We start from the raw sequence: 23,707 nt of genomic DNA, 5'->3' as shown, positions 1-23,707 counted from the left end.
TACCGGGCAATCGGCACCAGTCGGTCAGGATATGCCACAACACATACTTGTTGGCTTTTTGGCATAATCTCCAGGGATGCAGCGCGCGGTACTGGGCATTAACATGGCTGTAAACCCTACCTAGATGACACTTAGGGCCAGTGGCGTAGCGTGGGTTGTCAGCGCCCAGGGCAAGATAAGTAATTTGCGCCCCCTACACAAACCTACTAGACCATTACATAGACCACTACACTGACACCTACACTGACCTAGCTGACCACTACAGAGACCTACCTTATTCCTACACTGACCTACCTGTTTACTATACTGACACCCACACAGACCTACCTGACCACTACACTGACACCTACTCTGACCTACCATATTCCTACACTGACCTACCTGACCACTACAGAGACCTACCTTATTCCTACACTGACCTACCTGATTACTATACTGACACCTACACAGACCTAACTGACCACTACACAGACCTACCTGATTACTATACTGACACCTACACTGACCTACCTGACCACTACACTGACACCTACTCTGACCTACCTTATTCCTACACTGACCTACCTGACCACTACAGAGACCTACCTTATTCCTACACTGACCTACCTGATTACTATACTGACACCTACACAGACCTAACTGACCACTACACAGACCTACCTGATTACTATACTGACACCTACACTGACCTACCTGACCACTACACTGACACCTACTCTGACCTACCTTATTCCTACACTGACCTACCTGACCACTACAGAGACCTACCTTATTCCTACACTGACCTACCTGTTTACTATACTGACACCTACACAGACCTACCTGATCACTACACAGACCTACCCTAATTTCTATACTGACACCTACACTGACCTACCTGACCACTACCGAGCCACATAGCATCTTCACCCTCGATCAGCCCCGCCCCTGGCCGCACGTGACCCCTTCAGCGGTCCCCCGCTCGTTCTGCACAAAGTCAGTCACAGAGCCAAGAGGAGGCGTGCGGGAGTGTGGGCGGGCGGGCGGGCCGCTGGACACTATGATCCCGCGGATGGTGGGTGTGGGATGCGCCCCCCTAAATGTTGCGCCCGGTGCCAGTGGCCCCCCCAGCACCCCCCACGCTACGCCACTGCTTAGGGCTCATACAGATATGTTGTCAGGAAAAGCAGGCGGTTAAGCCGTGGTTTTACCATCCAAAGACATGCAGCCACTCAGGGCTGTACAAATGTGCGCAATATCCCACCCGCGGCAAAAATAAATCCCCTGTTACATTCAGTGGGCATTACTGGCACCGAATGTAACACGTGAACCTTGTCGCTGCCAGAGCCATCTTTGCGGGGGGTTTTATGGCACTCATGGTTAAAAAATTTGTTGTAGGCCTGAAAAATATGTAAAACCCCCAAACATATTTTCTGAAAGCAAACAAAAATGGTGGTGGCTTTGATTTTTTTATATTGCACGATAATAGCGCGTAACATGTAACATTTTGGTAAAAAATACACTAAAGTTATTTTTTAGGACACGCAAACGCACCGAATTGTTTTGTGGAATATAAAAGCTGAGGTGGCACTCAGTAAATAGATACCCAACACTGTAAGGCTTAATGTGCCCATGAAGCGGTGACCAACTTTGGTACCCGATATTTTTTATAGGCAACGCTTTAAATGCCCCTCCAGGTCATCAGTTTGGAGTTAACCATGAATAATGCGCCTAGAATTATTGATCTCACTCTGGTGTGCATGGCAATACATAACATGTATGTCAATCAATATTGTCCTGCATAGGTGCCCCCGACATGTGTATTTACATTCATACGTGGGGGTGGGGGGGCTCAACAATTTTTTTTTTTTGGGGGGGGGGGGGTTGAGTGCTTGGGTGTATTTTCATTTTTTATACTTTTACATTTCAACTTTATTTCTCATCAAATTATGTGATTTTTTTGGTAACAGGTTCTCTTTAATGAGACATCAGGGGTCTTTTAAACCCCTGATGTCTCAGCTGCCCTCCTATGAAGCTAATGGAGTGCATACAACATTGGTGGCAAAAGGGTGAAAGATAATGATTCCATGCCGCAACCACCCTGCAACCAGGTACAGGCCAGGGTTTGGCCTTTTTAGGGTTAAAAAAGGTGGCGAGGAGGCGACATATCACCTCTCAGTCAACCCCCCCCCCCCCCCCACCACCTCTGAAAAGCAATTAATGGGCTGCTACACATGACGAGTTCTAGTTTGCTAAAACACTCTGGAATCTGTTTATAAATTTCCACGCACCTTTTACACCAGATTCACACATTTTATAAATGGATTCCATTCGAAAAATGTGTGAAAACACTTATAAATAGACTCCTGTGTATCATTTTTATATGGTTTTATTTTTTCATCCTTTGTTGCATCTTGGTGCCTTTTTCAACCACTTCCTGTCTACCTTCACTCAATCCAGTGTCCACTGCCCATCAGTTCCTCAGGACTGGCTTCCTGATGGTGACAACGGTGGATCATGCCTTGGCAATGCCTGTCGGCTTCATCAGGGGCGAATATGACTGGGTGACAATGCTGGATCACAATTGGGAGACAGTTGTCACCCTGTAACAGGAAGTGCCTGAATCAGGACCTTCATAGCAGAATCATCAGGTGTCCCTGTGTTGGGTGTAAGGGTATAGGTGGAAAACAACTTTTGAAATGACGTTAAACAATATTAAATATTTTTGGAGATTTAGTGATTGGGTTTACATCTACTTTAAGAACACCGGAAGTAGTTGCCAGGTATCCCTTAACTTCCATAGATGCAATACATGCTAACTGCCTGGCAGGGGTAAGATTACCCTGCCCATAGGGTGACAACACCACCGTGTGATTTGAATGCAGAACAAACTGCGTTGTCACCCTGGCAAGATTTTACATTTTTATTCTTGGGTTTAGATACTAAATTTTGAGTTGCTCTTTAATCTCCCAACCACACAAATAGTGACAATGATAAACAGAGGGCAGCTATCCATAGTTGCCAATCAGAATTGAGCTAATTGGAGCTGGAGCTAGCTAACGCATAGGGATCAATTTATAAGACATTTGTTGCACGAATGTCAGAAGCATTCATGCAAGTTGAATGAAATGTTCTGTGTTTTCTCTAAGAGATTAAGGTCTGTAATGTCAGCTCCATCTAGAGGCCAAAATGCAGTATAGCCTTGCCACTGATGTATTAAAAAAAAAAAAAATATATATATATATATATTTACTGCATTTTGGCCATTAGATGGAGCTGACAATCAGTCATTCATCTCAGGAAAATGACCAGACTTGCACGAACGCTTCTGACATTGTGCAACTAATGTTTCGTAAATAGACCCATAAATCTATGGTTGGTAGGGCCGGCCATACACTGAGTGAATTGAATTTGCTCAATTCCCCCATCAACACAGACAGTGCTGACAGGGGAAACCCTCCTGCTGAGCAATTGTCTTCTCCCAGTGGGGGGAAGCGAGAAGACCGTGATTATCACTAGTGGCTATAGGAGCCGCTAGCAATAATCACAAGCGAATCTGGCAGGCTGGTTGTACCCAAGTTGATCGATCGATCAACTTGGTACATTCAGCCTGGCCATCGAATCTCGGCCAGTTTAGCAGGAGACTCAAAACGTGTCCTAAGGGTTACTGTGCACATCATCTTTGATCTGCATTTTATTATCTCTTTTATCTTCCTCTTCTATCCCCCAAGAAGGAATTTATTACAAACAGATTAAAAAAAAACTTTGCTGTGCAAATATCTCAAGTATCCCCACAGTGTCGTAGAAAGGTCCCCATATTTTGCATAATATGTTTATTTCCTATGATCATAGGCTCCATCTAGTGGCCATATCGTGGTATTTCTGGAAAATATTGCATTATGGCCACTAGATGGGGCTCACGATCCTAAGAATATATTATATTATTGAATGCGTTATATTATTATTATTCTAATATATACAGTATCTCACATTTTGGTAAATATTTTATTATATCCCATGTGAAAACCCTGAAGAAATGACACTTTGCTACAATGTAAAGTAGTGAGTGTACAGCTTGTATAACAGTGTAAATTTACTGTCCCCTCAAAATAACTCAACACACACATTAATGTCTAAACTGCTGGCAACAAAAGTGAGAAAGTCCAAATTGGGCCCAAAGTGTCAATGTGGCCACCATTATTTTCCAGCACTGCCTTAACCCTCTTGGGCATGGAGTTCACCAGAGCTTCACAGGTTGCCACTGGAGTCCTCTTCCACTCCTCCATGATGACATCACAGAGCTGGTGGATGTTAGAGACCTTGCGCTCCTCCATCTTCCATTTGAGGATGCCCCACAAAGGCTCAGTAGAGTTTAGGTCTGGAGACATGCTTGGCCAGTCCATCACCTTTACCCTCACCTTCTTTAGTAAGGCAGTGGTCGTCTTAGAGGTGTGTTTGGGGTCGTTATCATGTTGGAATACTGCCCTGTGGCCCCGTCTCTGAAGGGAGGGGATCATGCTCTGCTTCAGTATGTCACAGTACATGTTGGCATTCATGGTTCCCCCAATGAACTGTAGCTCCCCAGTGCCGGCAGCACTCATTCAGCCCCAGACCATGACACTCCCACCACCATGCTTGACTGTAGGCAAGACACACTTGTCTTTGTACTCCTCACCTGGTTGCCACCACACACGCTTGACACCATCTGAACCAAATATGTTTATCTTGGTCTCATCAGACCACAGGACATGGTTCTAGTAATCCATGTCCTTAGTCTGCTTGTCTTCAGAAAACTGTTTGCGGTATTTCTTGTGCGTCATCTTTAGAAGAGGCTTCCTTCTGGGATGACAGCCATGCAGACCAATTTGATGCAGTGTGCGGCGTATGGTCTGAGCACTGACAGGCTGACCCCCCCACCCCTTTAACCTCTGCAGCAATGCTGGCAGCACTCATACATCTATTTCCCAAAGACAACACCTGGATATGACGCTGAGCACGTGCACTCAACTTCTTTGGTCAACCACGGCGAGGCCTCTTCTAAGTGGAACCTGTCCTGGTAAACCGCTGTATGGTCTTGGCCACCGTGCTGCAGCTCAGTTTCAGGGTCTTGGCAATCTTCTCATACCCTAGGCCATCTTTATGTAGAGCAAAAATTATTTTTTTTCAGATCCTCTGAGAGTTCTTTGCCATGAGGTTCCATGTTGAACTCCCAGTGACCAGTATGAGAGAGTGAGAGCGATAACACCAAATGTAACACACCTGCTCCCCATTCACACCTGAGATCTTGTAACACTAACGAGTCACATGACACCGGGGAGGAAAAATGACTAATTGAGCCCAATTTGGACATTTTTACTTAGGGGTGTACTCACTTTTGTTGCCAGGGGTTTAGACATTAATGGCTGTGTGTTGAGTTATTTTGAGAGGACAGCAAATTTACACTGTTATACAATCTGTACTCTCACTACTTTACATTGTAGCAAAGTGTCATTTCTTCAGTGTTGTCACATGAAAAGATAGAATAAAATATTTACAAAAATGTGAGGGGTGTACTCACTTTTGTGAGATGCTGTGTGTGTATATATATATATATATATATATATATATATATATATACTCTATATATACACAGTATATATAACATTTTAACGGGGTATTTGTGGTGGCTGTGTAAATTCACACAGCAATTTTGTTTTTAACTAGACCTCATGATGCCACATAAGGTCAAGACTTTATGTGACTTTATACAACCTTTACTAATAAAGCAGTGAATGTGACTTTCACCAAACATTCACTGGTAGAGATATTTATGGGTGCATGTGTTTAAATGACAGGGACTTATTCTCCAACAGAGAATGATTGGTGAAAGCCTGTGCTTGTCATAAACTTTGGAAAGGCATTTTTGGTCTGCCATTGACTACCCATTATTGCCAGTCCTTCATGGGCCATCCATTGGGGTCACTAGAAGTACTCACCTCATACCTGGTGGTGGAGCTCTATGAGGGCTTTGAAGCTCTATAAGATTGGTTTTACATAGTCAGAAGCCATGACATTTGTCCTGTAATGTTACCCATCAAATGTGCGGATCTTTATGTCATAGTCAGTTTATATATAGCACGGCGCTCTCTGCGTGTAATATGGAACAGTGCCCTACAGGAGACGAGGGAGCCCAGTCACCTGTATGACGAGCCCCAGTTGGTTCTGGGATTTTATTCTCATTAAATGTTTTTTGAACATTCCTATTCCCAGTAGGAATTATGCTTTATTGGTCTAAGGGGATGGTCAGTGCAGAGATTGTCAGTCAAGGTAGCAAACCAAGCAAATCTCTGTTTCCCTCAATATTTTCTCATCGGTCTAGGCCAGTGATGGCAAACCTTGGCACCCCAGATGTTTTGGAACTACATTTCCCATGATGCTCAACTACACTGCAGAGTGCCTGAGCATCATGGGAAATGTAGTTCCAAAACATCTGGGGTGCCAAGGTTTCCATCATTGATCTAGGCAAAGGCAGAGAAGGAGAGATAACTCAAAGTAGATTCCAATGCACTACACAGACTCCGACCCATGGGCGTGAGCACAGAGTGTGCCTGGGCACACCATAATCATCTAGTACCCATTAGCATTATCACTCTGTGTGGCAGCAGGAGATAAATGTGCCAGGGCAATATACACTATATTGTCAAAAGTATTGGGACACCTTCCTTTGCACGCACATGAACTTTAATGGCATCCCAGTCTTAGTCCATATTGAGTTGGCCCACCCTTTGCAGCTATAACAGCTTCAACTCTTCTAATAAGGATGTCCACAAGGTTTAGGAGTGTGTCTATGGGAATGTTTGACCATTCTTCCAGAAGGGCATTTGTGAGGTCGGGCACTGATGTTGGACGAAAAAGCCTGGCTGGCAGTTTCTGCTCTAACTCATCCCAAATTCTATCGGGTTGAGGTCAGGACTCTGTGCAGGCCAGTCAATTTCCTCCAACCCAAACTCATTCATCCATGTCTTTATGGACCTTGCTTTGTGCACTGGTGCGCAATCATGTTGGAACAGGAAGGGGACTGTTTCCACCAAGTTGGGGGCATGAAATTGTCCAAAATGTCTTGGTATGCTGACGCCTTAAGAGTTCCCTTCACTGGAACTAAGGGGCCAAACCAAACCCTGAAAAACAACTCCACACCATAATCCCCCCTCCACCAAATGATTTCGACCAGTGCACAAAGCAAGGTCCATAAAGATATTGATAAGCGAGTTTGGGGTGGGAGGAACTTGACTGGTCGTCACAGAGTCCTGACCTCAACCCAATAGAACACCTTTGGGATGAATTAGAGCGGAGAGTGCGAGCCAGGTCTTCTCATCCAACATCAATCCCTGATCTCACAAATGCGCTTCTGGAAGAATGGTCAAACATTCCCATAGACACACTCCTAAACATTGTGGACATCCTTCCCAGAAGAGTTGAAGCTGTTATAGCTGCAAAGGGTGGGCCAACTCAATATTGAACCCTACTGAGTAAGTCTGGGATGCCATTAAAGTTCATGTGTGTGTAAAGGCAGGCGTCCCAATACTTATGGCAATATAGTGTATGTAGACACGCACACACACACACACACACACACACACACACACACACACACACACACACGTGTGTTTGAGCTTTTAGGGTGCACACCCTAATGCAATAGGCGGCACGCTCCTATGCTCCTACCACTTGCCAGGAACTGTTTGTAGTAGCACTCAAGAGTATGTGTGGGTGGTATCCAGTCAGTCGTATCTGACTCTTGGCAGTTCTGTGGATTGGGCGCTAGGGATGAGCTTAGAAGTATTCAGATCCTAGTGCAAACCTGCCTGAGCAATCCTGCCAGTAGCTGACCTCTATACTGGGCATACCATAGGCAGCTGAGGCGTTCCCCACCCCACAGCCACATGTACTGTATACAAGGGGTGGGCATTGCCTCTGCCATTTATGACTGGCCAAGGATCTAAACACGCCAGAGCTGGGCACCATGCATGATACGCATGAAAGCCTTTACCATAAATTCTCTTTCCAGATTTTTGGAAGGTCACCGGGTCTTTCCTCAACCCTCCTCATTTGCAGGGGCCTGGGCCTGGTATGCAGAATGTGAGTCAATTACCAGTATGTCTTTGCAGGAAACCAAAAACACTGAGGAAGGCCACACAAGCCCAGCGTGAACATGCCAACTCCAGGCAAACAGTGTCCTGCCCAAGGTTCAATCTTTGTGATGTAGAAGCGCTGAACCTTATTGAGATGTGGATCTTATGGAGATGTGGTATAACACAGTGAGTGGTTTATGGGCCTAGAGGCTGCTCACCTGCAACTGTGGGGTCTCACTGGACCCCCAGAGTAGTTTATTGAAGTTTTGAAAGGATGGGAGCGCCACACCAGTTTGTACGTAGAGACCTTTAAGGCCCCTTTCACACGGGCTTTCTGATCAGGTCTGACTGTCAGTTTTTCACGTAGACCTGATCAGGATGCTCCATGTACCTTTATGGAGCAGCAGATGTCAGCGATGACATGTCCGCTGACACCCGCTGCTCTCTTATCCGATGTGGTCCGTGAAACCCTATTTTCCATCCGTCTAGAGGATCGGATCGGATGAAAACGGACAGGCGGTCTGTTTTCATCCGATCTCCCATAGAGGAGAGCGGGGATCTGACAGCTCCGTCTCTGCAAAGTAAGTGGAGACGGAGCTGTCATCTGCCTGCCCAGAAACAAAGTCCACCGGCGGAAAGCCCGTGTGAAAGGACCCTTAAAAGATTTTAATTTTGTAACAGCCATTGCATTTCAGGGGTTTAGAATCCCCCCAATAGTGCTAACCATGAAACCACTGTGTCGCCCAATTCTAAGTATTCATTCATGCCGAGATAAAGGATGGACCTCTAGTGGTGGTTCCAAAATGTCTTTAATGAGAGGTATTCCTTGGAATCAGATCTTGGAAAATTAAATTAGAAATTTAATTGGTGGCTAAGTTAATGTTTGGAAATCAGATTGCATTGGCTGAACAGACAATCAAAACCTTCTTTGGGATTTGGTCTACAGCTTGGCTTCATGTATTAAAGAGCAGTTCAGCAGTGCCAGGAACAAAGGGTTAACACTTCCTCAGCTGTTATTTTTTTTTTTTTTTTCACATTTCTCCTTTTTTATTGCTGATAAGTCTCAGTGCTTCTCCAGTGACAACGGTCTTCCTCTTTCCTGCAGATTTTGATCACAGCCCCCGGCCGGAGAGCATCGGCAGCCCGATGGAAGAGGTGATCCTGGCCCCGGCAGTAGAAGACAGCATGGAAGCCAAGATATGTGATGAGCTGGGTCGGGAGCCCTTCGGCTATGTGGGGATCGACTCAGTGCTGGACCAGATGAAGCGCAAGGCCATGAAACATGGATTCGAGTTCAACATCATGGTGGTGGGTGCGTATCGATGAGCTGCATGGGCCGCAGCGATGTTTGTTATCCCCCCCACATTCCATCTGTTGTGTTTTGAAAAAATGAGTCGTACTTTTTATCCATTGTGGGGTATTGACAGCCTATTTATAATGAATGAGTTGCCTTAACACAGAACACATTAACGCATGCCATGACCCATGTTAACGCACATGCGTTAATACACCACAGTGGGATGCTTTAGTATACCTGGGCCCTGAGGCCTGTGTCCCATGGGTCTCAGCCTGTATAAGAGCAGTGTGAACAGCAAGCTTTGACAAAGCATTTGTGGAGCCTTTAGCAAGATTGTTGAAGTTTTTAAAGTACCATTCAGCTCCAGTTTGTAAATGCTGAACACAGATCCTACTGGAAGTGCTGATTGCCACTTTAAACAAGCTGCTATCAGGCTTTCTTTCAGTTCGTTTTTATTAAAGTTTAAACAAATTGCAGATACACAATGTCGGTCATCATATCCATAAGAGGAACATGCAGGAACCTGTAATTCAGAATAAGTAAAGTGACAGCGAAGCGCTGAAAAGTCTCTCAAAACTCCTCATCCAAAAGGAGAAGCTCCTCAAGAAGTGTATTTAAGAGAACCACCACCAACACCCGATATGGCAGCCTCTTACCAGATAGCACAGACCCCCATTACAAAGGTCTATGCAGGCAGATGAACAGCTGATTCAATAAGGCTGGCCATACACTATACAATTTTCTTGTTCAACTTTCCTTTAGATTTACCAAAACCATGTAATATAGGGTCAAGCCTACAAACTTTCAATTTGTATGCAATCAGGCAGGCCCTTGTACTACATAGTTTAAGGTAAATCTAAAGGAAATTGAATAAGAAAATTGTATAGTGTATGGCCAGCCTTAGTGTCTGTGGTATCTAGTCCAAACATCTTCGGAATCTGTGTCTCCTCAATATTCCCAATAGATAGCATCATATGGGGATAAATGAGAGAATCCTCATAGTGTAACCAGATAAATCAACTTTATTTATAAATAAAAGCATTTACAAGTAGGCGTAGAATGAACAGCGTCCTACTCCCAGTGTAGTGTAATACTATCAAACCATCAAGATGGCCGCGGTGTCCCGGACTGCAAGTTCGCCGTGCGTCATTGGTTCCTCCCTACACGTTTCGTAGGGGATGTTGTCAGGGGCGGACCTCTAAATCGGAGACATAAAAGGAAAAAAAAAAGAGAAGGCATACATGAACTTTACAGAAGTTGCATATTTACTATGCCCTATCCACCTATTGATGGACAGGAAACATCTCTATCCTAACTTACATTATGGAATTATCAAGTGTACAGTGTCGGTTAGTGGCAAATTCCATATATATATATATATATATATATATAGGTTTGGAGGTGAAAGTATAAACTAAAAGAAACAAATTATTCTGACTCCAATTGTTGTATTAGTGACTTATCCCTTGCTGAGACCTATTCCTGTACTGTATAAGCAGAAACAATCACTGCGGACAATCGTTATCAGATAGCTGAACTCACCAGACCTTTTCTTTCCATCCACGTAGGTTTTATTGCAAGCAGTAGTTATAGCAGACAACAAAATGTGGTAGATGATTGAAGATGGTATCTGCAGGTCAAAACATAGTACTGTGTTCCCGGATGTGAGCAGATTGTATCAAGGCCTAGACAGATGTGGCCATCTCTATTCCCACAAGCATAAAGAAGCAGGAAGAGGAAGTACATCACAGGTGGGAGGGAAGACAGAAAGGATAGACAGAAAGCAAGTGCAACAACCGAAACAACCACAAGATGGCAGTATAATAACCAATTATATAGAAGTCAAATAACAATGGCTTTTGAAAATTAACGAAATAAATTCTCACAACATGTGTAACAGCACACAAATAATAATTAAGAGTAAACCAACAAAAACGACTGCACCATTTTTTGTTATAGACCCAGTAATCCAGTGACTCTAGAACCAGTAAGAGACATAAGTGTTATAATTCTGATAGTTTGAGAATGGAGTCCCAATAGCTCCATTTAGTTTGGAAAGGTTTCAAACCTTGATGCTACTAGCATGCTTTTAACAAGCTTCAAAAAGTGCTGAAGCCTGTTAGCAGCTTGTTTAAAGTGGCAATCAGCACTAACATTAGGATCTGTGTTCAGCATTTATGAACTGGAGCTGACTGGTAAAGCTTACCTGTGAAAAAAATAAATAAATAAAAGCTTAAACACAACTTGCTGAAAGCCCTGCAATTGCTTTGCCATAGCTTGCTGCTCATACTGCTATTATATAAGTTGAAGCCAATGTGAAACAGGTCCTAAGTGATCCTATTGAGTTTCTGTGCATGGTTCATTTGAAGCCCAGGTTTTATCTGTAGCACCCTCTACAGGTAAAATTTGAGACTGCAAGATGTTGCAGCCTTACCTTTCAGCAATAGCTATGTGTGCTGTTATCTAGTTGTATTCTCTCCCTGTCAGAGCAAACATAGCGACTCGGGCTGCAAAGCCCTATAGAGGTTGACCCAGCCCTTGTCTCTTGTTTAGCTCTGATAACTGATATTCTGTCCAGGCAGCTGAAGGAGGATAAAACTGTCAGTTAATCAGCAGAGTACTGTACTGTGTCAGCCATCGATTTGTGCAGAACGTTTGAAATTAAAATGCTATGCTTTATTGGCTAGCCTAAAGCGGAGTTCCACACATTTTTTTTTTTTTACTTGGGATCAATGCAATGCCCATCCTCTTCTATATTCAAAATAGCAAATATGTTATTTATTTATTTTTTATTCTTTTTGTTTCCTAAAAGTATGGAGCGCTTTAGGCTCCGGCTGCCTAGGTGATGACGTAACTAGGCGATTCTCATGGACTCCTGGGATATTGGCATCATCTATTCCAGGAGTCCATGGGAATCGCCTAATACTGAAATCTTGCATGATTTCTGGACTGGGATTTTCTTTGATTGACAGGGGTTGCTGTTGCTATAGCAATGGGGGGGGGGGGACTTCCGATGACGCTGCCATTGCTATAGCAACATGTCAGGATGAAAAAGAGACACGCAGTGCCATTACTGCACAGAAGCGAGATCAGGAGGTGCATGCTGGGTAGCCAGCTACACCCAATTCCGGAAATAAATACAAGAGGGCTTCAGATGCCCACAGCAGAGATGGACCCTGTCTGCTTCCGAGATCAGGTTGGTTTATAAGCATTAACTAAAAGGACAGCATTAATATCAATTAGCTAAATATTGCATTTGAAGTGAACCCAATTATGGCGGAATATAAAAAAAAAAAAGATTGGGGCTGGAACTGCGCTTTAAGTTAATAAAGATGTAAGCTTTCAGGATGACATACAGTATCTCACAAAAGTTAGTACACCCCTCACATTTTTGTAAATATTTTATTATATCTTTTCATGTGACAACACTGAAGAAATTACACTTTGCTACAATGTAAGTAGTGAGTGTACAGCTTGTATAACAGTGTAAATGTGCTGTCCTCTCAAAATAACTCAACACACAGCCATTAATATCTAAACCGCTGGCAACAAAAGTGAGTACACCCCTAAGTTGAAATGTCCAAATTGGGCCCAAAGTGTCAATATTTAATGTGGCCACCATTATTTTCCAGCACTGCCTTAACCCTCTTGGGCATGGAGTTCACCAGAGCTTCACAGGTTGCCACTGGAGTCCTCTTCCACTTCTCCATGACGACATCACAGGGCTGGTGGATGTTGGAGACCTTGCACTCCTCCACCTTCCGTTTGAGGATGCCCCACAGATACTCAATAGGGTTTAGGTCTGGAGACATGCTTGGCCAGTCCATCACCTTTACCCTCAGCTTCTTTAGCAAGGCAGTGGTCATCTTGGAGGTGTGTTTGGGGTTGTTATCATGTTGGAATACTGCCCTGCAGCCCAGTCTCTGAAGGGAGGGGATCATGCTCTGCTTCAGTATGTCACAGTACATGTTGGCATTCATGATTCCCTCAATGAACTGTAGCTTCCCAGTGCCGGCAGCACTCATGCAGCCCCAGACCATGACACTCCCACCCCCATGCTTGACTGTAGGTAAGACACACTTGTCTTTGTACTCCTCACCTGGTTGCTGCCACACACACTTGACACCATCTGAACCAAATAGGATCTTGGTCTCATCAGACCACAGGACATGGTTCCAGTTATCCATGTCCTTAGTCTGCTTGTCTTCAGCAAACTGTTTGTGGTCTTTCTTGTGCATCATCTTTAGAAGAGGCTTCCTTCTGGGACGACAGCCATGCAGACCCATTTGATGCAGTGTGCGGCGTACGGTCTGAGCACTGACAGGTGTTGTCACATGAAAAGATAGAATAAAATATTTACAAAAAATGTGCGTGTGTACTTACTTTTTGTGAGATACTGTAGATCCCTTCTTCAGGGTTTATACATTTCTAAATTATCCTGAAAGCTTGCATCCTTAATAACTTAAAGCGGAATTAAACCCTCCTTTTGTTTTCAGCCAAGGAAGCTGCCATCTTGGCCTTTGTTTGATCTTCAACTGCTATGATGCTGCACATGTGATCAGGTATGACACCAGCCATTTGATGGTTTGAGTCCCAGATCACATTAGTGCTATAACAGACATTGGATGTGATTCGGAGCACACTGCTGAAAATCACATGCGATATCGCATTCGGACACAACTCGCACAGGACCTTTCCTTGAGTCCGCAAGAAATAATCGGATTGCATGGTGGTTCACACCTATGCGATCCGATTCATGTCCGAACTGACAGTTCGCACTGCGATATGCAAACTGATCTGAGGGTGTCGTTACTTTGTATTGACACCCCCAGCGATTTGCATATGGCAGTGCGATTTGAATGCGATGCGGGAACCCGCTGTGGATTCACCCGGTTCCCGCGTCTCATATATATGAACTGTCAGTCACAGTTTGGTTGGGAACACAACCAATGTGACCATTACTGTACATTCCCAGTACTTGCCAAGAATGTAACTGTTTTTTTAAACTGTTAAATTATAGGGTTTAGTTCTGCTTTAAAGCGGAGTTCTACCCAAAAGTGGAACTTCCGCTCTTTTGCTTCCTCCCCCCCCCCCTCTGGTGCCACATTTGGCATCTTTCAGGGGGGAGGGGGGAACGTGTACCTGTTTTTTGACAGGTACCCTTCCCCACTTTCAGGATATGGCGCTGCGGCGCCGTCCCTCAGAAGTTTGTCCCCCTCCTCCTTCCTCCGCTGCCGAGCCAAAAGGGATGCGCAGCGCACTTCGCGCATGCGCAGTAAGGACCTGCCCGTGAAGCCGCAAGGCTTCACTTCCGGGCTCCCTTAAAGCGGTAGTATACCGCTTTTTTTGACTTTTAACTACAGGTAAGCCTATAATAAGGCTTACCTGTAGGTACAATATCTCCTAAACCTGCACGGTTTAGGAGATATTACCACTGCATGCAGCCGCTGACGAGTGCGGCGCATGCGCTGCAAGAGTTGCTTGCAAAGATTTGCCGGAAAGTGGCTCCCATGCGCATGCGCGGGAGTGACGTCATTGCGGCTCCGGCCAATCACAGCGCCGGAGCCGCCGAACCCGGAAGAGACGCCGAGGGATCATGTCCGCTCCCACATCGGTGTCCGGGGGTCCGTGTCGGGGCTTCGTTCTAAGGTAAGTAATATATAATGAGCTAGTATGCGATGCATACTAGCTCATTATGCCTTTGCCTTGCAGGTTTTTTTTTTTTTTTTTTAACTGAGTATACTACCCCTTTAACCGGCAATGGCGGCGGCAGCACCCGACAGCTGAAACATCGGCTGCGGTGCTGATATCGCTGGACTCCAGGACAGGTAAGTGTCCTCATATTAAAAGTCAGCAGCTACAGTATGTGTACAGTATGTGTAGCTGCTGACTTTTAGTTTTTGGAGGGGGTGGAGGGGAAGGCGGAACTTCGCTTTAAGTTATCCAACCAAACTTTCTGCGTTAGTCAATGGCTAACACAGTACAATGCTCTGCTGATTAACTGGCAGTTCCGTCCTCCTCCAGCAGCGTGGACAGAATATCAGTTATCAGTCTTAAAGGGAGACAAGTGATGGGTCAGCCTCTATAGGGGTCTTACTGCATGACACTGAGTCACTATATTTGTTCAGACAGGGAGCAAATACAAGTAAATAACAGCACACACAGCTGTCCCTTGTAGTTTTTTACAGTGTCTGTTCAGAACTGAGCTCAGACAAGAGATTGGAAAGCCCCTGCGGGGTCCTTACAGCCTGACACTCAGACTCTGACAGGGAGAGAATAGAAGCAAATTGTGTAAAAGAAGCAGCCCTGAGAAATAACGCTGAGCCACAAGAAGATTTAAATAATGGAGATTTAGATGAATACAGACGCTCACCAATGACTGGTTCCCTTTAAGGTCAAAGTTTCTCAGCAGCACGCCATTTGGCAGTAATAACAGAGCAGCAAGTGAAGAGTTAAACGGCCCATTGAGGTTTGGTGTGTTTCACGATCCTTCTCAGCGTTTGAAATATTCAGTGACAACAGTGCCACCCTTGTGTTACAAGCTCGAGTGTTACTTGAGAGGCTGATTTAAATTAACACCGCCATGCATTCTTGTCCCTCATCTTTATTCATGACGCTGACAATACATTCAGCATACCGCCTGCTATTTATACACATTGCTGCCGAGCGATTCTGCGTACGTAAATCCCCCCGCCATGAATCGTGTCGTTGTCTTATCACTCGTCATCCTCACTTGACGTAGAACTCCACTTGTGAACATAATGGTTTAAATGTCCAGAATGAACCCCGAGGATCTGTTCTGTACATAGACCCCCATTTGTTACAATGTAGAGTTTCTTCAGTGGATTGTATGTATATGGCAGATGTTATACCTGACCTCCGCCTTTCCCTTCAGTCTTATACAGCTGTCGGGGGTTCCTCTTACAAGGGGTGGGCAGGAGGGCGGCTTCCCTGGGGACTGTGATGTGAGGTAGGGGGGCACCACAAATAGATTGGGGGGGAGAAAATTTGTGTTGGGAGGGGAATCTGGTGGGTGGTATTGGGGTAATAATTGTTCTAGGAGGGGAAATTTGGGAGGGTGTGCTAGAAGCAGAGTGAGTTGGGGGGATTTGTGTTGGAAGGGGGCTATAGGTGAAGAGTATTTGTGCTAGGAGGGGGGTTGTGGTAGAAGAGGTAAATTGGTAGGAAGGAGTGATTTGTGCTATGATCTTATTTTTTTTTTTGGGAGGGGGGGGGGGGCTTAATCTAGTAGGGAGGATTGAAATGTATTTGTGCTAGGAGGAGGGGATTTGGAATGGGGGAGAGGATTTGTGTTTGGAGGGGAAATTAGAGGGATAGAGGATTTGTGCTAGGAGAGGGAAGACTTTTTTTGGGGGGGGGGGGGTTTGTGCTGAGGGCGTATGGGGAGAGAGAGGATTTAAGCTGGGGGTGTAGGGCAAAGATTTGTGCCGGGAGAGGGGATTTCAGCAGGGGCGCAGATTTATTCTGGGAGGAAGGGGGGGATTTAAGTTTAGGGGGAGCATGCAAGTTGGTGCTCAATTTTTTTTTTGGGGGGGGATTTTTGCTGACACATAATCATACATCTTTGGGGGGGGGGGGGGCAATTTGGCATGTGCGCCCTGGGCTCTAGATGAGCTTCTCCTGGCACTGTCCTCTCCTGTATTGAAATGGCTTACTCTGATCTCACTGCACACTGTGAGCATCTGACAATGTGCATTAGAAGTGTCAGCAAGTCAGAGCCCGCCTCATTTCCTGGCTGGAGGACTTCCACCATTATCTAGTTCTTTCTTCCCCAGCCTGAATGTCCTTGGTCCACCCCTTTCCTTCATTGGGTTTTGGTTCTTTCAATCACAGATACTCAGCATCACATGTGAGGATCACTTAGGCTGTCCATACATTATACAAACAGCAGCTGTAAAAACGTCTCATGTGCATGAGCCCTAATGCCTATTCTCATGCTTTTTGCAGAAACGCATTTCATTTTTTTTAACATGGGTTCCTATGGAACACGTTCACATCAATGCATTTTTGTGCCTCTGCGTTTTTGGTCACTGAATTTTCTGGCCGCAAAATGCAGCATTTTGTATGTAATAGACTTCAATCGGAATGCATTAAAAACACAAGTACCACTTTTTTGATCCGCTTTTGACGTGTTTTGCGTTATGCATTATTTAATCTGCCCAACAACAAATTGGCCAAATAAAAAGAAAAAAAAGAATCAAAAACGCATGAAAAGCACGTCAAAAAAATGTGTCCGGAAAGCACTGCAGAAAGCACTGCTGAAACGCTCAAAAGCAACATGCATAGCTGTGAATCGAACCTTAAGGTGGTCTGCAGTGGCGGAACTACAAGGGTTGCAAAGGTCGCACTTGCTACTACATAGCTCCCAACTGTGCCTGATTTTGAGGGACTGTCCCTGATTTGGCAAAATGTCCCTCTTTTCTCCTCATTTGTCCCTCATTTTGGTCTGATCTATATAGTTATAAATAAAATGCACTTTTTATCTTTCAAAAGGTGTTTTACACTGCTAAACCTTTCATCCAATTTCTAAATTTCTGGATTTGTAAATTCCAAAAGCCGATATAAAGCAATAGAAGTGGTAAAAAAAAAAAAAGCACTTGTGAGTTTAACCAATCATTTATTTTTGCACAATTCTCCTTTAAGGGGGTGTGGTAGGGGGCGTGTCCTATTCCTGAATACTTATGCTAATAGGTGTCCCTTATTCCCATCTCAGAAAGTTGGGAGGTATGCTACTGGGCGCTGAGTTTCTGCCATGAAGGGGGGGGGGGCACTGTGGGATTATATGGTTCGGGGCCACTGTGGTACTGTTTGCTTTTGGGGGGGGGGAAGTAAAAATAAAGAACTAAAATAATGTGGTTGCATATGTGTGCACACCCTCTTATAACTGGGGATGTTAAATAGTAGTCAGTACACACCTGCCATCATTTAAAGTGCCTCTGATTAACCCCAAATAAAGTTCAGCTGTTCTAGTAGGTCTTTCCTGACATTTTCTTAGTCGCATCCTACAGCAAAAGCCATGGTCGACAGAGAGCATCCAAAACATCAGAGGGATCTCATTGTTATAAGGGATCAGTCAGGAGAAGGGTACAAAAGAATCTCCAAGGCATTAGATATACAATGGAACACAGTGAAGACAGTCATCTAGTGGAGAAAATATGGCAATTACAATTAGTGACATTACCAAGAACTGGACATTCCTCCAAAATTGATGAAAATACGAGAAGAAAACTGGTGAGGGAGGCTGCCAAGAGGCCTACAGCAACATTAAAGGATGTGCAGGAATATCTGGCAAGTACTGTCTGTGTGGTACATGTGACAACAATCTACCGTTTTCTTCCTATGTCTGGGCTATGGGGTAGAGTGGTAAGACAGAAGCCTTTTCTTACCAAGAAAAACATCGAAGTCCAGCTAAATTTTGTAAAAACTCATCTGAAGTCTCCCAAAAGCATGTGGGAAAATGTGTTACGGTCTGATGAAACCAAGGTTGCACTTTTTGGCCATAATTCCAAAAGATGTTTGGTGCAAAAACAACACTGCACGTCACCAACAGAACACCATACCCACTGTGAAGCATGGTGGTGGCAGCTTCATGCTTTGAGGTTGTTTTTCTTAAGCTGGAACAGGGGCCTTAGTCAAGGTAGAGGGAATGATGAACAGTTCCAAATACCGGTCAATATTGGCACAAAACCTTCAGGTTTCCGCTAGAAAGCTGAACATGAAGAGGAACTTCATCTTTCAGTATGACAACGCCCCAAAGCATACATCCAAATCAACAAAGGAATGGCCGAGCCAGAAGAAGATTACAGTTTTGGAATGGCCCAGCCAGAGCCCAGACCTGAATCCAATTGAAAATCTGTGGGGTGATCTGAAGAGGGCTGTGCACAGGAGATGTCCTCACAATCTGACAGATTCTGAGTGTTTTTTCAAAGAAGAGTGGGAAAATATTGCCAAGAAAAGATGTGCCAGGCTGATAGACTCATACCCAAAAAGACTGAGTTCTGTAATAAAACCAAAAGGTGCTTCAACAAAGTATTAGTTTAAGGGTGTGCACACTTATGCAACCATATTATTTAAGTTTTTTTCTATTTTTACTTCCATCCACCTAAAAGATTTCAGTTTGTTGTTCAACTGAGTTGTACAATTTATAGGTCACATTAAAGGTGGAAAAAGTTCTGAAAAGATTTATCTTTGTCTCATTTTTTTTTACATCACAGAAAACTGACATTTTAACAGGGGTGTGTAGACTTTTTAAATCCAACGTACCTCCCAACTTTTTGAGATGGGAATGAGGGAAACCTATTAGCAATAGTATGTAGGCATAGGACACCCCCCCTGCCACGCCCCCTTAACCACTTAAGCCCCGGAGGATTTTCCTGCTCAAAGACCAGGGCCTATTTTGCAATTCGGCACTGCGTGAATTTAACGGACAATTGCGCTGTCGTGCGACGTTGTACCCAAATGAAATTGACGTCCTTTTTTTCCCCACAAACAGAGCTTTCTTTTGGTGGTATTTGATCACCTGTGCGATTTTTATTTTTTGCGCTATAAACAAAAAAAAAGAGCGACAATTTTGAAAAAAATAACAATTTTTCACATTTTTTTATGTGAAATCCCCCCCCCCCCCCCAAAAAATGTAAAAATCTAATTTTTTTTACATTTTAGGCCAATTTTTTTTCTGCTACATATTTTTTTTTGCAATAAGCCTATTTTGATTGGTTTGCGCAAAAGTTTTTGCATTTACTAAATAAGGGAAAGATTTTTGTCATTTTTATTGTTTTTTTTTTTCTAACTAGTAATGGCGGCGATCTGTGATTTTTTTTTTTTCTTGCGGGACTGCAACATTGCGTCGGCAAGATCGGACCCTTGACTGACATTTTTGACACTTTTGGGGTTACCAGTGACATTACTACAATAATCAGTGCTATAAATATGCACTGTCACTGTAAAAATGACACTGGCAGGGAAGGGGTTAACTTTATTAGTGATCAAGGGGTTAAGTGTGTCCCTAGGGGCGTGATTCTAACTATACAAGCGTGGCTTGTGATGTAACCACAGAGACATACCAGGATCGTATGATCTCTGCTGTTACACCAGGGAGAATGACAGGCGGCTTTGTTTACATCAGCCGCCTGCCTTTCTCCCTCTCCAGTGGGAGATCGCCAGTGACCGGCGGACATCAGGGCCGCCGGTCACGCGCGTGGGGATGTCCCTGAACGAGCGGGGGCAGGAGCACGCCTTCGGCGGCGCCCGCTCGCCCCCTGCAGGCTCCCGGGCGAGTGATGTAGTACTATGTCGCTTTGCCCAGGAGGGGCTGACTGCCGCAGTAAATATACTGTGGGCGGTCGGCAAGTGGTTAAAGGAGAATACAAAAAAAATAAAAAATTATTAGTTAAACCCACAAGTGCTTTTTTTTTTTTTTTTTTTTTACCACTACTATTCTTTTATACCGGCTTTTGGAATTTACAAATGCAGCAATTTAGAATTTGGATGAAAGGTTTAGCACTGGGAAATACTTTTTGAAAGATAAAAAGTGCATTTTATGGACAACTATATAGATCAGTCCAAAATGAGGGACAAATGAGGAGGAAAGAGGGGCAGAGATTTGTTCTAAATCAGGGACAGTCCCTTGAAATCCGGGACAGATGGGAGCTATGTTTCGGAGCAGTAAAGGAACACATTGTTCTGTTTATTGAAGGAGTTCTATGTGACTCCAAACTTTGCACTTGCATTTGGTGCGATGTAATCACTGTAATAAATTCTTGGACTATTCTATAGATCCATGGTGTGATAATGATAATACTTTATTTCATGATGACACTGGGTGACCAGTTGATCGTTGTAGCAGCACCCTCATATTCCAGGCTTTACCCATGGGAATATATTTAATGTCTGCAGGAAGTTTCATACAATCTGAGAACCATAAAACTATACGGACTTTCCAGGCCTTGTCGCTGACTTTCTGTTCCTTCGGTTTGTCTGTTATTCCCCCTTCAAAAATAGCAGTCTCAGTCTTCTCTCTTCTGCTTTTTAAACTTTTAGAATGTTCAGAATTTGCTTTCTACAAATGCAGACATTTAACCACTTGCCGACCGCCGCACGACTATCTACGTCGGCGGTCAGCCCCTCACAGGCAAACTAACGTAGGGCTACGTTGCTTGCTTGTGAGGGTCTAGGGAGCGAGCGCGCGCCCCCGGAGGCGCGCTCCCGCGTGGTCACGGACCCCCCGCGCGTGTGACCAGCGGACCCGATGTCCGCCGGCCACTCGGCGATCGGCGGGGGAGAGGGAGAATGTCAGGCAGCTTGTGTAAAGACACTGATCACTCGGATCTAGTATGTAGATCCGTTGATCAGTGTCCTTACAGCTGAAGCCACAGCCAATCACAGTAGAAAGCACGCCCCTAGGGACACACACAGCCCCTCCCTCCCAAATAAAGTTAACCCCTTCACTACCAGTGTATTTTTACAGTAACAGTGCATATGTATAGCACTGATTACTGTAGAAATGTCACTGGTAACCCCAAAAGTGTCAAAAATGTCAGTCAAGGGTCCGACGCAATGTCGCAGTACCGCAAAAAAAATCGCAGATCGCCGCCATTACGCGTTAAAAAAAAAAACAACAAAAATGACAAAAATCTTATTGTTAGTAAACGCAATAACTTTTGCGCAAACCAATCAAAATACGCTTTTTGCGATTTTTTTTACCAAACATAAGTAGCATAAAACAAATTGGCCGAAAATGTTAAAAAATTTTGATTTTTACATTTTTTTTGGGGGAATTTCATATAAAAAAATGTGAAAAATATTGCTATTTTTGCAAAATTGACGCTCTTTTTTTGTTTATAGCGCGTGATCAAAAAATCGCACAGGTGATCAAATACCACCAAAAGAAAGCTCTGTTTGTGGGAAAAAAAGGACGTCAAATTCGTTTAGGTACAGCATCGCATGACCGCGCAATTGTCCGTTAAAGTCACGCAGTGCCGAATCGCAAAATACCCCCTGGTCGGAATGGGGGTAAAATCTTCCGGGGCTTAAGTGGTTAAAAAAAAATTTTATGCTAAAAAAAATGTTTTTTTTTTTTAAAAAAATAGACTTTTGATTTCTTTGCTTTATCTTTTTGACTTTTTCTTTTGTGTGCGTTTGTTGGCTTTTTTTATTTGTGTGTACTTTTTTATTTGTGTGTACGTTTGCTTTTTACTAACTTCTATTTTAATTATCCTTTTCCAGGTCAGAGTGGTTTGGGGAAATCCACATTGGTGAATACTCTCTTCAAATCAAAAGTAATTCGCAAGACTCCCGGTGCCGGTATCCCTAAAACACTGGAATTAAAAGCCATCAGTCAGGGTGAGAATTGGTCCTACTAAACAAAATAGGATAAATTGCACTCTGTGCCCAAATGTTGTAGACCAGGGATCCTCAAACTACGGCCCTGCAGCTGTTGCAGAACTACACATCCCATGAGGCATTGTAAAACTCTGACATTCACAGACATGACTAGGCATGATGGGAATTGTAGTTCCTGAATAACTGGAGGGACATAGTTTAGGAATCCCTGTTGTAGACACTTAGACAATCATATCTACACTAAATGGCCAAAGCTATGTGAACCCCCTCCAAATTTAGATGTCTCCACAGAATAGTACTTGTAATGCTACATACAAAGATATTTTAGTCAATTGCATGTCTCCAACCTTGTGGTAACCGTTTGGTGAAGGCCCTTTTCCGTTCCAGCATAACGGTACCCCTGTGTACAAAACCAGCTTCATAAAGACAAAGTTTGATGAATTTGGTGTGGAGGAACCTGAGTGTTCTGTACAAAGCACTGACCTCAACCCACTGAACACCTTTGAGATGAATGGGAATGAGCCAGGTCTTCTCATCTAACATAAAGACACGGTTTGATGAGTTTGGTGTGGAGGAACCTGAGTATCCTGCACAAAGCCCGGACCTCCACCCTCCTGAAAACCTTTGGGATGAATTGGAAGGAGCCAGGTCTTCTCATCCAACATCTCCATAATGACAAGGTTTGATGGGTTTGAAGTGAAGGAAATTGAGTGTCCTGCATAAAGGCCTAACCTCAACCCTACCAAATGCCTTTGGGATGAATTGGAATGAAAAAAATCGCGGGACGCATTACGCCCAAAAAAGTACAAGAGCTTCTTTGGAGCGTATTGCGTCCCGCAATTTTTTTGCGCGATGTTACCGCGATTCGGCAGGCGGAAATCGCGGCAACATCGCTCAGCGTTTGGGGGGCTATTGCAAATCAACGGGCAACGCACAGTCGTCCCGCGATTTGCATTAA

At 44.1% G+C, this 23,707-nt stretch overlaps 1 protein-coding gene across 1 annotated transcript in view; it reads left to right on the top strand.

The window, feature by feature from the left end:
- The window catches only part of LOC309557878 (uncharacterized protein), a 223,464-nt gene that overhangs the window by 182,467 nt on the left and 17,290 nt on the right, over positions 1–23,707 (top strand). Inside the window, exons 3-4 of the mRNA XM_082260686.1 lie at positions 9,196–9,402; positions 22,633–22,749. Of these exons, the coding sequence (XP_082116812.1) occupies positions 9,196–9,402; positions 22,633–22,749 (324 nt within the window). The remainder of the gene's footprint in view (positions 1–9,195; positions 9,403–22,632; positions 22,750–23,707) is intronic.

Source organism: Pelophylax lessonae, assembly GCF_965119305.1.
Source record: "Pelophylax lessonae genome assembly, chromosome: 6".
Lineage (NCBI taxonomy): Eukaryota > Metazoa > Chordata > Amphibia > Anura > Ranidae > Pelophylax > Pelophylax lessonae.
This window is presented reverse-complemented; position numbering and strand designations above follow the sequence as displayed.